General features: G+C 56.4%; 2 protein-coding genes across 2 annotated transcripts; both read left to right on the top strand.

Annotated features, from left to right (window-relative positions):
• Nucleotides 1-455: 455 nt before the first annotated feature.
• Nucleotides 456-1,418, top strand: NGA_0213000 (flagellar outer dynein arm heavy chain beta; the record flags this gene model as incomplete). Its single annotated transcript, XM_005854343.1, has 3 exons — nucleotides 456-488; nucleotides 669-816; nucleotides 1,213-1,418. The coding sequence occupies 3 exons, from the start codon at nucleotides 456-458 to the stop codon at nucleotides 1,416-1,418; spliced, it is 387 nt and encodes a 128-aa protein (XP_005854405.1).
• A 282-nt stretch (nucleotides 1,419-1,700) lies between these two features.
• On the top strand, nucleotides 1,701-14,850 carry NGA_0212900 (outer dynein arm heavy chain beta; the record flags this gene model as incomplete). The annotated part of the gene is made up of 3 exons (XM_005854342.1): nucleotides 1,701-1,727; nucleotides 1,937-2,101; nucleotides 2,311-14,850. 3 exons carry the CDS (start codon nucleotides 1,701-1,703, stop codon nucleotides 14,848-14,850), a joined length of 12,732 nt encoding a protein of 4,243 aa, XP_005854404.1.
• Nucleotides 14,851-15,619: the final 769 nt, after the last annotated feature.

Genomic DNA, 15,619 nt, shown 5'->3' with positions numbered 1-15,619 from the left:
CCCCCTGGAAGCCTGGATCACACGGCTTCAGGACGAAAAGAACGGCACCGAGGCCCGCTTTCCCACCCTTCCCACCCTCTTTAAACCAATATTACATATTGTACTCTTGGTAAGTGAGGGAATGGATCAAGACCTTGAACAAGATTGGGTGGTGAGAGGAATGGAGGGAGACAATAAACAAAGTGGAAGAATGAAGAAAAACGTGCAATTAAGCGAGTCATTGCGAAGATAACGAGCAAAACTTAGAAAAAATAGATCCAACAGTAGAAAAAAGGCAACGAAAAAGGCCTCACAAAAATTGGGCGGAGCAGTTGAAAGATAACACTGACTCGGGGTCGGGACGACAGGGTTTTAGTAGTGGTATCAACGTTTCGCGCTTTCCTCCCGTCCTTCATGCTTGGCAGATATGGAAGAACAGCAAACATTACAACACACCCGCCCGGTTGGTCGTACTGATGCGAGAGCTCTCGAATTCTGTGATCCTTCAGGTAAGGGCAAACTCAATCATGGCACAGCTTCCTTGTGGCACGCGGGGAAGAAAGGCAGGTGACTATGTATAGGAAGATTGTATGTAGGAAGAATAAAGCACGAATGGTCAGTATTCTGTGTCACACATTTCCATTGCATCTTTATCTGCCCACTCCTCCTGGATTTTGTCTCCTTTTCAGGCACGGCGCTATGTCTCGGGCGAACAAGTCTTTGCCCATATCGAGAAAGAGGAGGCACACCGGGCGCTCGAGCAGCTTTCCACCACCCTCAGTGTCTGCACGTCCTTCAAGGAGACGTATGCCAGCTACAAGGACACGGCCACGGCAGGTGAATGCAGAGGGCAGATGGAAGGGATGTGCTTCCAGGATCGTGGTGCTTTGGCTAATTTTTTCTCGGTTCTATTCTAAAGTCGGCCCTCCTTTTCCTAGACATGAATATGCAACCAATTTGCTTGAGTACTATGTCTCTGTTTATCAATTTGAGGACCAAACATCATCCTACCGGCAGGCAGATGATACTGAGGATAGACTCTTTTTAATACATTTGTCTTTCCTGCCACTTTGGATGTTGCATTTCCCCCTCCCACTTATGCGGAGGGTCTTTTGGTTTGGCTGGAGAGCATTGACTTACTCGTTCCGTTCGACTTACTCTCACCGTATATCTCTTTTTCCCGGATTTTCTTCCCCATACTTTCTGCCCTCCGGACCGCGGTCTGTCTTTCAGAATGTCCTCATAACCCATGGCGCATCCAGCACGGAGCCCTCTTCGGTCGTCTCGAGCTCTTCATCGAACGCATCGCCAGTCTCATTGACATAACACGCACACTCATATCTTTTAATAAACTGGCTAAGGTGAGTAGCGAAGGGGAATCGAGGGGAAAAGCTCAAGCTCTCGAAATCGTAATAGTATTCCCAGCCCCATTGGCGTAGCATGTACGCGCCTTTGCAGGACTCAGAATCGTCACACAATAGTCGGAGGGCCGCTACAAATCAATGAGATCGGGTCCTTGTCTTTTCTTTGCTTTCCGCGCTTCCCCTCACGCCCCCTCCACCCTTCGCGGCAACTCCCTTTGTCCGCATTCACAACCCCCCCCCCGTTTACAGGTGGAGGTAGGAGGGATAAAGGGCCGGGCTGTGACGGCAGGGGTCAGACAGGTCCATGATGATTTCCTCGCGGCAGTCCAGCGGGTCCGGGAAGTGCCCTACGACCTGATGGAGGTGCAGGCCGCCCAATTTCAGGTAATAAGCGTGACTTTTTTCGAGAAGAGCAGTCACGAGTTTGACTGCTGCGGCGATTTATTCGCAGTGTCCTAATGATATATATACTGGATCCATGACCCATGATGCCACGAGAGCTACCTTTTTGAAGCGCTGAATTCGAACGATTCTACTTTTCCTTTCTCCCATGCCACCGAGATGACCCTGACTCCTGACCACATCCATCTTAGGAGGACTACGCGCAATTCAAAGAGCAAGTCCAAGACTTGGACCGTCGGCTAGCTTCTCTGATTGCCCTTGCCTTCGACGAATGTGCGACGATTCTCCGCCGCTTCAAAGTGCTGGATTCTTTCGAGGGCCTCCTCAACCGCAGTATTATTGAGGATGAACTCGAGGTAGGGAGGAAAGCATGGATTGGTGCTGCGTAGCAAAGTCGTCGTATGACATTGGAAAAGAAGGGATCGAAACTGGTGCGACTGCATGCATTTTCATGAAAAAGGGCCAGGAATAACTGCTACCCCTAGAGGCTATCATTCAACATTTTCAGCCGTTCCGTCTAAGCTTATGATGCGACCTTGTTCTCCTCCCGTGGCACTATACCCAGAAAAAATACATCCTCTTGGTGCAAGCCTACGCCCAGGACCTTCGGGTTGTCCACGAAATATTCCTCCGCCACCGAGAGAGCCCCCCGGTGCCGGCCCACTATCCGCCGGTCGCGGGCGCACTGGCGTGGTCCCGGGGTCTGATTGAACGGGTCGGCGCCCCGCTTCCCAAGTTCCAAGCTTTAGAGCAACAGCAGCCTCATGTTTGGGCGCGAGAAGAAACCAAAGACGTAGTGAAAGCTTCGCGGGCCCTGCTGACCACCCTCCAGGATTACGAGGCCCGCAGTGCGGATGCCTGGAGCAAAGATGTCGAATCTTCCTCGCAGAGCAAGTTGCAATTGCCGTTGCTCATCCGAAACTCAAAAACGGAGCACTTGGCGGTTAATTTTGACCCGGTTTTGGTCCGTCTGTTGCGGGAAGTGAAATACTTCCGGCTTTTGAATTTGCCGGTCCCCGCCCCAGCCATGGGTGTGTACCAGCAGGTGGAAACGTTTCGACGCTGGACCGGAAACTTGGAACTGATCGCGCACACGCACAACGCGTCCTGGTCGGCGTTGCACCCTGTGGAAATGCCCTTGGTCCGGCCGTATCTGGATCAGTTCAATCAAGTGGTGCAGACGGGTCTAGGAGCTTTGCAATGGCAGAGCGAGGAGGCTCTCGTCCAGGATTTCTTGGTGGAAGCGCTGGCTAAAGTGCAGGGCGTCGAAGCCGTGGTTCAGACTATGAAACGGAACCTCTCAACGGTGGAGAACCTGCTGCGGGAATGGGAACGGCCCATGGTGGAACGGAAAACAAAACCCGTCGAGCGGGACGAATTTGAGCGGATGCAGCGGACGATTCGGCAGGAAAGGTATGGAAAGGTCAAAGCCGCCGGCAAAGAGATTCATAGCTTGCTGAGAGAAACATGTAAAGTCCTGAACATTTCGACACCTGCCCCACCCGCGTGGCAGGCGTATGTGGACTACGTGAGCAACCGCGTGGTGGGAGGACTGACCCGGATAATCTTGGTATCCCTGCAAGCCTTGTTCAATGAGATCGATCCCGTACCTTTCTTGACCGCCGGAGGGTCGTCCACAGCCACAAACCCGCCTCCCAACCAGGCCATGGCCGCCAGTAAATTGCCTATGCTCGAGATAAAACTCACCTTGGTGGATGACAAGTTCGTGCGTTTTCTCCCGGACATTTCCTCTCCTAGCCTCAGCCCTACTCCTGGCAACAATTCGACGCTCCGGGATCTGGTGAACAATGTGGTGGCTGGTTTTTTCAACCTCTCCACGCTTTTCAAACGCTTGGACGACGCCAGCCACCAAGGCACTTACTTGCGGGAGATGCACACGGACCCACAATTGTCTCTGGCCCTGGCTCGAATCCACGAGGTGGTGGATGCGACGGAGGAATCCTGTCGGCGTCTACAGGATCGCTACGAGGAGTACGCCTCCCTGTGGACGACGGACCTTGACGCCCATTTTCGCTCCTTTTCTACCTCGGCAATAGTCCAAACACCGCTCGGCCAATCGCTCTTGAACACGGACCTCTTTGAGCAAGAAATCAACCGTTACGAGCAGCTCCAAGCCCAGGTCCTGCAAAAGCTATCTTCCCCAGTTGATATTCAGGGATGGCTTCGAGTCGACACGGCGCCCATCAAACAGGCGATCTTAGGTTGGTGTACCCGGTGGACAACCACCTATACCTCCCACATCAAGGCAACCTTGGTCACGAAATTGCGGGACATGGATGCTTTCATGCGCGAGGTGCGGTCCGGACTGGGCGTCCGTGTGGATGCCGAAGGAGGAAAAACGGCGCTGATGGAGGTCATGAAAACCATTTGTGACGTACGAAAGGCAAGCGAGCTCTTTGCGGAGGTGTGGCTACCCTTCCAAGAGTTGATCAGCACGTTGAAAAGGCATAATGTGGATGTCACCGATGTGATGATTGGAAATTCTGGCTACGATTTGCAATCTTACTTGGAGGAAGCGCCTACGGCCTGGGAGCTGCTGGTCAAGGAGACTTTTGTTAAGAAGGAGAAAATCTTACCCTTGCAGATGGCGGAGGTAGAGGTATTACGACAAGATTTGGACGGTTTCAACGTGCGTGTCCACCGGTTTCGCTCCACTTTCAAGAAAGAAGGCCCCTTCGTGTCGACCGCTCTTTCCCCGACGGCACCATCGCCGATCGGCCCTGCCCCTACGCCCCCATCCTCGCTGGCTACCACAAGTTTTGCGACCATCAACACGTTGACACTTACCTCCGCGAAGGCTTACCAAGAAATGGATGCGCAGCTCCGGCTTCTGGTGGACCTGGAGCAGGAAGCAGCAGCTTTCAACGAGTTGGAGGAATTGTTCGAGCTTCAGATCAGCAAATACCCGGAAATGGGGGAGACCCGACGGGATCTGAAGCTTTTGAAATGGATATGGGATTTCAATGCCCTTGTGGAAAAGCTCTACGAGGGCTGGCGGAGCCAGTACTGGTCAGATGTTGAGACGGAAGCGTGGCTGGAACAAAACAAGGAGCTCTTGAAGCAGCTGAGAAGGCAAGGCAACGAGTTCCAAACCCTCAAAACCTGGCACATCTACCAAGTGGTGGAAGAAAATATTACATCCATGGCGATCCTTTTGCCGCTCATCGACGAACTGCATTCGCCGGCGATGCGGGACCGACACTGGGAGGCCCTGGCTCGCCACTGCCAGGTCAGACACCTAGACCCCACCCACGCTAAATTCACGTTCGAGGATATGATCCCTCTCCGCCTGTCCGAACGTCGAGAGCTGGTGGAAGAACTGGTCAGTACGGCGGCGAAAGAATTGAAAATCGAGACGCAGTTGGGGGTCATCGTACAGGCCTGGGAGACGCTGCACTTGGACCACGCCCCACACAAAGACATGGAAACCACGGTAATCAAGCCGAGCGAGGAGGTGCTGGAGAGCCTGGAAAGCCATCAGATGGAGCTTCAGAGCATGCTGTCCGTTGACTTTTTCAAAGACAAGGTCGTGGAGTGGCAAGTGGCCTTGGGTCGCACCGAAGAGGTTTTAAAAGCCTGGGTGTCGGTCTCCAAGAGCTGGACGGCTCTGGAAAGCATTTTTTTGGCCTCGGCGGACATACGTGCGCAGCTTCCTGAGGACACGAAGCGTTTTGAAGGCATCGATTCTGAATTCAAGGAGCTGATGAAAGCGGCCATCACCACGCCGCTGGTGGTGGAGGCCTGTGGCGTGGAAGGGCGGCTTGAGTCCTTAAAAAGCATGATGGCACGCCTGGAGCTCTGTCAAAAGTCGCTCAACGAGTACTTGGACCTGAAAAAGAAGCTCTACCCCCGCTTTTATTTCGTGTCGAACGTGGCCTTGCTCGACATGCTGGCGAACGGTAACAACCCCGTCAAGATCCTCCCGTACCTGGGCGACTGCTACGATGGCTTGGCCGACCTTCGCTTCGTCGTCGACGACCCTGCCACTGGGACGCTCTCTACTAAGACAGTGGATACCATGGTGGCCAAAGACAAGGAATGCGTGGCCTTGTACGAACGCTTTACCATGGAAGGTGAAGTGGAGCAGTACTTGAATCGGTTGACGGACGTGGTTGCCGACACCCTTCGGCATAAGCTCGAGGACGGCTTGGAGTCGGCCGTGCATTGGGATGTGGAGAAGCCTCGGGAGCAATGGCTCTTTGATTTTCCCGCCCAGGTAGTGCTGACAGGCACGCAGATATACTGGACGGAGGAGACGGAACGGGCTTTGGAAGACTACGAAAATGGACAGGCGGACGCTGTGAAGCGGTATTTGCAGATATGCAACAGCCGCCTGAGCGCCTTGATACAGCTCGTCCTTGGTGAGCTCTCTCCCGGCGATCGGACCAAGATCATTTCCCTCATCACCTTGGATGTGCATGCCCGTGACGTGGTCCAGAAGCTCATCGACGAGAAGACCGAGGGGCCGAATGCCTTCTTGTGGCAGCAGCAGCTGCGCTTTTACTGGACTCCTCCCCCCACATCGACCTCCCGCATGCTTTCTGCTTGTGGAATGGCTACCAATCCTTCCTCCAGCTTGACCATGCATTCCGGCAGCAATGCGCGAGATGTGGACATAAGAATCTGCGACTATCACTGCAAGTACTTTTATGAGTGGGTGGGCAACACAGGACGCTTGGTCATCACCCCTCTTACCGACAGGTGCTACATCACCCTGACTATGGGCCTTCGACTTTTCTTGGGAGGCGCGCCTGCGGGTCCGGCGGGCACAGGCAAGACGGAGACGACAAAGGACCTCGCCCGCGCGCTAGCCATTCCTTGCTACGTCTTCAACTGCTCGGATCAAATGAATTATCAGACAATGGGCGACATTTTCCGAGGTCTGGCGCAGACGGGAGCCTGGGGCTGCTTCGATGAATTCAATCGGATTCCTTTGGAGGTCCTATCCGTGGTCGCCACCCAGGTGAAAACTATCCAAGATGCCATCGTCAAGTGCTCCATCCCCAGCAACCGGGACCTGGAATACCAACAATTGCCGGGAGGGACGCCCCCGGTCAAGGTAGGCAGCTTCGATTTCATGGGGGATACTATCTCCTTGATCCCGTCTTGCGGTTTTTTCATCACCATGAACCCAGGATACGCAGGTCGTACGGAGCTGCCTGAGAATTTGAAGGCGCTCTTTCGGTCCTGCGCCATGATTCGACCGGATCTGCGCCCCATTTGTGAAAACATGCTCATGTCCGAAGGTTTCCAAAACGCCCGCGGTCTCGCCATCAAATTTGTCAGCTTATACCAGCTTTCCTCCGAGCTCCTTTCCAAGCAGTTCCACTACGATTGGGGACTCCGGGCGGTCAAGTCCGTACTCCGGGTAGCAGGGATGCTCAAACGGGGGGAGCCCGACATGGACGAGGCCCAAATCCTGATGCGGGCCCTCCGAGATTTCAACACCCCCAAGATCCCTGCCCACGACCTTCCCATCTTCCTGCGGCTGATTGCGGACCTCTTCGTGGGGATGGACGAGGTTCCCCACAAAATAAACGAGACGCTCCGGGACAAGGTCCTTCGGGCCACCAGGCTCAAGAAATACCAGGCGGACGATTCCTTCGTCCTCAAGGTCTGCCAGCTCCAGGAGTTGTTGGACGTCCGGCACTCCGTCATGCTCTTGGGGCCGGCGGGGGCGGGCAAGACTGCGATTTGGAAGACGTTGGCCGCGGCGCATAACCTGGACAGCCGTAGTGGCAGCTTTGGTAGGATGGGAGGAGGTTCCTCGGATGAGAAGCGTTCTCAGGTGTGCGTATATGAGACCTTGAACCCGAAGGCCGTATCGAGCGATGAGCTGTACGGCCACATGACGCTGAGTAAGGACTGGAAGGACGGGGTCCTTTCCATCATCATGCGGGGCATGTCCAAGAACATTGCCGAGCAGGGATTTTACGAGCATCAACGGCATAAATGGGTGGTTCTGGACGGGGACATCGACGCGGTGTGGATCGAGTCGATGAACACGGTGATGGACGACAACAAGGTCCTCACCCTCGTCTCCAACGAGCGCGTCCCTTTGTCGGACAGCATGCGTTTGGTCTTCGAAATCAACTCGTTGAAGAATGCCACGCCGGCCACCGTGTCGCGCGCGGGGATTTTGTACATCAACGAGACAGATGTAGGATGGAAACCTCTCGTGCAATCTTGGGTCCAGCTCCGTGCGGACCCCAGCGAACGCGTCCTCCTTCCCGGGCTTTTTGAGAAATACGTGGATGCCCTGGCCGAGATGACCCGCAAAGGCTACAAGGAGGTGACGCCGGTGCGGTTGATCAACAAGGTGTCGACGCTTATCTACATCCTGGAGGGCTTTTTGGACGGAAGTGACGGGGACGGGAACACCGAGACGACGGGCACATCCAAAGGGTCCTTGTCCAATCCAACGTCTGCGTCCAATGCTTGCTGTGTGATTCCCTCGGAGAAGAAGACACCGGACGTCCTGGAACTGGTTTTTATTTATGCGGCCGTCTGGGCTTTTGGAGGGGCCATGGGCGTGGACAAGCAGGCAGACTACCGGAAACAATTCAGCGATGCCTTTGCCATGACCTTCGGCCAGCGTTTCCCAAAAGAAGGGCAATGCTTCGACTACTACTTCGACGTGGATACCCTCTCCTTCCTGCCCTGGACGGCCCGCGTCCCTAAGTATGTACCCATCCCTATCGGGGGGGGTGCAGGCGAGACGGCACTGTCACAGCTCCAGGTGGCCACAGTGGATACTGTCCGACTCTCCTTCTTAATCGACCTCCTGGCGAAGAAGCATCGGCATGTCATGCTCTGCGGGACGGCCGGGACGGGAAAGACGAGCATATTGAGGGAATACTTGCGAAATTTGGACAGAGACGCGGACAAAATGCTTTCCAGCACCGTTAACATGAGCTACTACACAGACTCCGCCAAACTCCAGGGTGAAATCGAGCTAGCGCTTGACCGGCGTTCGGGACGCAAGTACGGTCCCCCCCAGGGCCATCATTTGATCATGCTCCTGGACGATTTGAACCTGCCCTACGTGGAAACCTACGGTACCCAGAACGCCATCGCCCTCTTGACGCAGCACTTGCAGTACGGGGGTTGGTTCGATCGCTCGGACCTGGGCATGCGCAAAGAAGTGGTGGACGTTCAATACCTGGCGGCGATGAACCCCACGGCAGGTTCCTTCTACATTTGTGAACGGGCCCAGCGACATTTCGCCACATTCGCGTGCACCATGCCGTCCAAGACAGACTTGAAAACGATTTACGGCTCTATTCTTGCGGGTCATCTCAAAGGTTTCGCTCCCCGGGTGGAGGAATGCTGCACCAAGATCGTGGATGCGACCATCGCATTGCACGGACAAGTGTTGCAGCGTTTCCTCCCCAGCGCCGTCAAGTTTACGTACAATTGGAACATGCGCGAGCTCAGCAATGTCTTCCAGGGACTGACCTTGGCTCGGTCAGATCTTTACACCACGCCCTTACCGTTCCTGCGTTTGTGGGCCCACGAGTGTGAGCGGGTGTTTGGAGATCGTTTGACGAGCGAAGCCGAACGAGGGATCTTCCAAGATATGCTCACCTCTGTGGCAAACCACACTTTCTCCTCTTCCTCTGAGGACATCGTCGAGTCCCTTGTGCAACGACCTTTGCTGTGCACGAACTTTGTGGGCGGTATCACCTCCTCAGGAAGCACCCCGGGCGGAGAAAGCGTCGGTCTGACGAGCCCGATGGGTTATGTACCAGTGCCAACTTTGACGGAGCTGAAGACGACCTTAAACGGGAAGCTCCAGGAATACAACGAATCAAACGCCATGATGGATTTGGTGCTCTTCGACGAAGCCATGGCCCACGTTACCCGCATCTGTCGGATCATTTCCAACCCCTCGGGACACGCGATGCTGATCGGGGTGGGCGGCTCGGGCAAACAGTCGCTCACGCGGCTCGCTGCTTTCATTTGTGGCTACGAAGTGAAACAGCTGGCTATCACCTCCCGTTTCAAGTTGGAGGATCTCAAAGATGCCCTGAAGGACATGTACAAGTATGCAGGCGTCAAAGGGGTGCCTCTCGTGTTCCTCATACGGGACTCCCAGGTCATCGACGAGCGCTTTCTGATCTACATCAACGCCCTCCTTTCGAGCGGTTGGATCCCTGATCTCCTTGTCAAGGACGAACTCGAAAGCATGCTGGCCAGCATTCGCACAGTGGCTAGGGCCCAAGGCGTGCCTGACACGCCCGCTACCCTCTTGGAATTTTTGATCACGAGGATACGCACCAATCTCCACGTCGTCCTGGCGTTCTCCCCCGTCGGCTCCACGTTTCGGATCCGGGCCCGACGTTTCCCGGCCTTGGTCAATTGCACCGCCATCGATGTTTTCCATCCCTGGCCGCGGGAAGCTCTTGTGTCGGTAGCACAACGCTTCCTAGACGACGTGGACCTGGGCTCCCCCTCCATCAAATCCCAGCTGGCTCTGCACATGGCCGAAGAGCATTTGTCAGTCATGAAGGCCTCCCACACTTTCCTGGAACGGCACCGCCGGTACAATTACGTCACGCCCAAAAGTTTCTTGGAATTGATCGGGTTTTATCGGTATTTGCTTGGCGCCAAACGCAGCGAGGTGGTCCGGCTGGTGGATCGCTTGGACGTGGGGCTCTCCACGCTCAAAAAAACGGCGGCCGACGTCGCGGTCCTGCAGGCCGATCTGACCCTGACATTGGCACGGGTGGAGGAGAAAAAAGCCGCCACTGAGCAGTTGATCGAAGCAATGGGTGCTGAGCGTGCCGAGGCGGAGATGCAACAGGGAGCAGCCACCCTGGAAGCCAGCAAGGCCAACGCGGCGTCGGAAGAAGCTGCTGTGCTCGAGAAAGAGGCCTCGATAGAGCTGGCAGCCGCCGAGCCCGCCATGAAAGCCGCAGCAGCTGCTGTCGACGTGCTAAGTAAAGCGATGTTGACAGAGCTCAAGAATTTGAAGACCCCCCCCGCGGGAGTCGACACGGTGACCACGGCTTGTCTGATCCTGGTGGAAAAGGAGTACAAAAATCACAAGTGGGAGCGGGCCAAAAAAATGATGGCGAACATCGACCAGTTCAAAAACAAGCTCATGGCTTTCAAGGGGGAGACCATCCCAGAAGAGGACATTAATCGGGTCACGCCGTTCATGTCCCTGCCGGATTTCTCCCCGGAGGCCATGTCGAGTAAGTCTGCGGCCGCTGCGAATCTGTGCACCTGGGTGGTGAACATGTACAGATACAACCGTATTTACGTCAAGGTCAAGCCCTTGATGGATACATTGGCAGAAGCCCAAGCTACCAAGGCGAGCGCGGATGCTTCTTTGGCAGTGGCTTCCGCAGCGGTTACCGCGGTCCAAGAACGTTTGGCAGTGCTGGAGGAGCAGTTCGTGGCAGCGACAGAGGAGAAGGCCAAAGTGGAAGCAGAAGCAGCGGCATGCCAAGAACGTTTGAGCCTCGCAGAGCGACTGGTGAACGGCCTGAGCTCGGAAAATACACGGTGGGGAGGTGAAATTGAGCGACTGAAAGAGAGAGCCACGACCTTGGTAGGCGACTGCATGGTCGCAGCCGGCTTCGTCTCCTACCTGGGGGCCTTCGACCAGGATACCCGGGAGAGTCTATGGAAGGGGGTATGGACGCGAGATTTGATCGAGCGGGGAGTGCCCTTGACACCTGGCCTCGACCCTGTGAGTATGCTCTCCAACGACGGTCATGTCGCTCAAATGATTCGGGAAGGATTGCCGGCAGATCGCATCAGTTTAGAAAACGGCGCGGCCATCACCAACTGCAAACGCTGGCCCCTGATCATCGACCCGCAGACACAAGGCATCAAGTGGCTTCGACAAAAGGAGGCCGGGAACCGACTTCTGGTCTTACAACTCTCTCAGAAAGATTGGGCGAAAAAAATGGAGAAAGCGCTCTCCACGGGCCAGACGGTGATTCTGGAGAACGTGGGGGAGGAATTGGATTCCACCTTGGAACCCGTGCTGACACGGGCCATCTACAAGAAGGGACGGAAGCTGTACATCAAGTTTTGCGGGGAGGAAGTAGAGTTTGACCCGGCATTTCAACTCTACTTGCAAACCAGGTTGTCCAACCCCCATTACCGGCCGGAGGTCTTTGCCCAATGCACGCTCATCAACTTCATCGCCACTGAACGCGGGTTGGAGGAACAGCTTTTGTCCAAGGTGGTGGCGGTCGAACGGCCCGAACTGGAAGAAAAAGCCCAGCTGTTGCAGCAAGCCTTCCAACGCTACAAGATCCAGCTGGTGGAGCTGGAGGACGACCTCCTTGAACGGTTGGCCAATGCCCCGGACGACATTTTGAGCGACGTGCCGTTGATTGAGGGCTTGGAAGCCACCAAAGCTGCCGTCCTGGAAATCAACACGGCGGTCAGCGAAGGGAAAACCACCGAAGGGCTCATCAACGAAGCACGGGAGACGTACCGAAGCCACGCGGCCGAAGGCGCCATGCTCTATTTTTTGCTCACCCAGCTCTCCAGCATCGATCACATGTACCAATACTCGCTCGATTCGTTCGTTTTCTTCTACTTGAAATCCATCAAAAAAGCTCTTCCGGCAGACACGGAGGAAAAGCGGGCCATGAACTTGCGGGTGTCCTTGCGCATGACTGTGTACACGTGGGTGAGCCGAGGGCTCTTCGAACGTCACAAACTCATATTCCTCGCGCAACTGACCTTCAATCTGCTCAAACGAGGACTCTTGCAAGGGGAAACGGCGCCGTCGTCTTCCCTTTCGGCCCCCACTGCTGTGACCCCGGAGGGGGGCCTGAAAGTGCCGGAGGCCCATTTCCAATTCCTTCTTCGATGTCCCCAAAAACCCGTGCCAGACAACCCGTTGGGCTGGCTCCCCATGTCCGCGTGGCAGGCCGTGCAAGCCTTGACGGAACTCGACGGCTTCGGGAAACTAGCCCAGGATATGGTGGAGGCAAGCCCGCGCTTCCGAGAATGGTACAACGCCGTGGCTCCCGACATGGAGAAGTTACCCCTGGAATGGGCCGGCCTAGACAGGCAACCTTTTCAGAAAATGATGGTGGTGCGTTGTCTCCGTCCGGACCGTGCGAATGTCGCCTTGACCAATTTCATTCGTCAGCTTCTTCCCCATGGCGACGCTTACACGGACTGCGACGCCACCCTCAGCGCGTTGGAGGTTGCAGAGCAGGCGTTGCAAGATGCGACACCGGCCACCCCTTTGTATTTCATCTTGAGTGCGGGGGCCAACGTGGTGGGCGTCTTGGACCGGTTGGCCGAGAAGTACGGCTTGGTGAAAGGCGTGAGCTACCACAACGTGAGTATGGGCCAGGGTCAGGATGTGGTGGCCATGGCCTGCCTGGAAAGCGCGCACCGGAACGGGCATTGGGTGATCTTGAACAACGTGCATTTGATGCCTCGCTGGATGGAGGAACTGGAGAAGAAGCTCGACGAATTCGCCCAGGAAGGGGGTAGCCATGCGAAAATGCGCTTGTTCTTGACCTCGGACCCGGCGGTGAGCATCCCGATTGGCATTTTGAACCGATGCATCAAGGTGACGAACGAGGCGCCTGCGGGGCTCAAGGCGAATTTGAAACGTGCCTGGTCGAACTTCCCCAAGCAGGACATCGACGACGCAGACTCTCGAACGAGGGGGGTCCTCTTCGGCCTCTGCTATTTCCACGCCCTGATGGTGGAACGGAAGCTCTTTGGGCCTATGGGCTTCAATATGAACTACCCCTTCTCCTTGGGTGACCTCCGGGACTCCGCCGCCTGTCTCCACAACTACCTTGAAAGCGCCAACGGAGGGAGCAAAGTGCCCTGGCACGACCTCAAGTACATCTTCGGCGACATCATGTACGGGGGGCACATCGTCAACGATTTCGACCGGCTCGTGGCCAAGACCTACCTCGACCACCTGATGCGCGACGAGCTCCTGGACGAGATGCAGCTCTTCCCCTACGTGACCCCCGGGGACCGGGCATCCTTCTACTGCCCGCCTTCCACGACCTACGACAAATATATGGACTATGTGGACCGAAATCTGGTCGTGGACACGCCCATGGCCTTTGGCTTGCACCCCAACGCGGAGATCGGCTTCCGGACGCGGCAGGGGGAAAAACTCTTCGCCACGCTCTTGGAATTGCAGCCCCGGGAGGGAGGCAGAGAAAAGGCGGAGGGGGTGGAGGAAGGAGGGGCGGAGGACGGGGAGGAGGGGGGTCCCGGAGGCGGTGCGGCCGGTGGGGAGACCCCCCAGGCAGTGGCAGAGCGGGTGGCGACCGAGATTTTGGATCGCTTCGGCGAGCGACGGCTGGATGTGGACGAGGTCCATCGGGCCTTGGACGGGGACGAGGGTCCTTACCAAAACGTCTTCCTCCAAGAAATGGAGGCCTTGAACGCCCTCCTCACGTTCATGACCCTCTCCTTGCGAGAACTCCTTCTGGGCCTGGGGGGGGAATTGGCCTTGAGCGACAAAATGGAAAGCTTGCTCCACGCCCTGTACCTGGATGCGGTCCCCGACCCCTGGCTCCACCTCTCTTGGCCCTCCCGCCGGCCGCTGGGCGGGTGGCTGGCCAACCTCCACAGCCGCCTCCAGCAGCTGGAAGAGTGGCAACAAGCCCCTCAGGAACTGCCCAAAGTGACCTGGCTCGCGGGACTCGTCAACCCGCAAGCCTTCTTGACCGCCGTCTGTCAAGTCACCGCCCAGAAAAACGGCTGGGCCTTGGACCAACTGGTGATCGCGACGGAGGTGACCAAGAAAACGACGGCGGAGGAAGTCGACCTCCCTTCCCGAGACGGCGCCTACGTGGTCGGCTTGGCCTTGCAAGGCGCTCGGTGGGATTCGGCCACGGGCGGGATCGAACCCGCGCGGCCCAAAGAAATGTTCTCCCCCCTCCCCGTCCTCCTCGTCCGGGCGGTGCCCCAAGAACAAATCGACCGACGCGCCTACGCCTGTCCCGTGTTCAAAACAGAGGATCGAGGCCCCACCTACGTCTTTTCGGCCCAATTGAAAACCAAATCGCCACCGGCTCGCTGGATCCTGGCGGGGGTGGCCTTGATCATGGACGTGGCGGGGGGGTAGGGGGAGGAGGGGGAGGAGGAAGGGGGGGCAGGACGGGGGAAGGGCGAGGGGAAAGGAGGAGGGAGGAGGAAGGGAAGGAGGGAGGGGAGGTAGGGCACCGGGGAAAGGAAAAGAGCCGGCCCGAGACTATACAAGGCCGACAGGGAGGTAAAAAAGAAACGAATGACCCGTATCCATAACCCTTGCCTTAGGAGATGGCGTTTCAACGACGCTGTGCAGCCAGCCCCGTCTTCTTCCTTACTCCCTCCCCCCCTGAAGCTGTGGCTCAAAGCCGATCCTCTTCCCCCGGCGTGCCAATCAGATTCCCAGACTGCCGGGCGGTCACAACCTCTTTATCTACCGGATGTATTTTTAAAAAAAAAAAGGTGGGAAAAGGAGGAGAGGCAAAGGAAAAACGTCCGACCCTGCGTGCGGTGAGCCGAGTGAGTCCTCAAGCTCGACGTGGACGTTCCCAGCGTCTTCTTCACCCCTTGAACAACGTCATTATTTCTTGCCTTCTTTCTCCTTACCCCAGGTCCAGCTTGAAAGGCCCGCCTTCTCCCTCTTTCCCTTCTTTCTCCCCCTTCCTCCCTCCCTCCCTTCCTCCCTCCCTCCCTCCCTCTCTCCCTCCCACTTTCTCCCGTTCCACCTCCTCCTCTATCCTCCCCTCCCCCGTATCGTCCTTCTCCGTCTTCTTCCAGAGGGGCTTGGAGGGCGCCTCGCGCCGGGTCGGCATGTGGCTTAGGATAGCCGGAACTCGCGAGGCTTGGACTAAGGTCTGGCTCCGGAC

This window comes from Nannochloropsis gaditana, assembly GCF_000240725.1.
Source record: "Nannochloropsis gaditana CCMP526 unplaced genomic scaffold scaffold535, whole genome shotgun sequence".
Lineage (NCBI taxonomy): Eukaryota > Eustigmatophyceae > Eustigmatales > Monodopsidaceae > Microchloropsis > Microchloropsis gaditana.
Note: the sequence above shows the minus strand (reverse complement) of the source record. Positions and strands in the feature narration are given on the sequence as shown.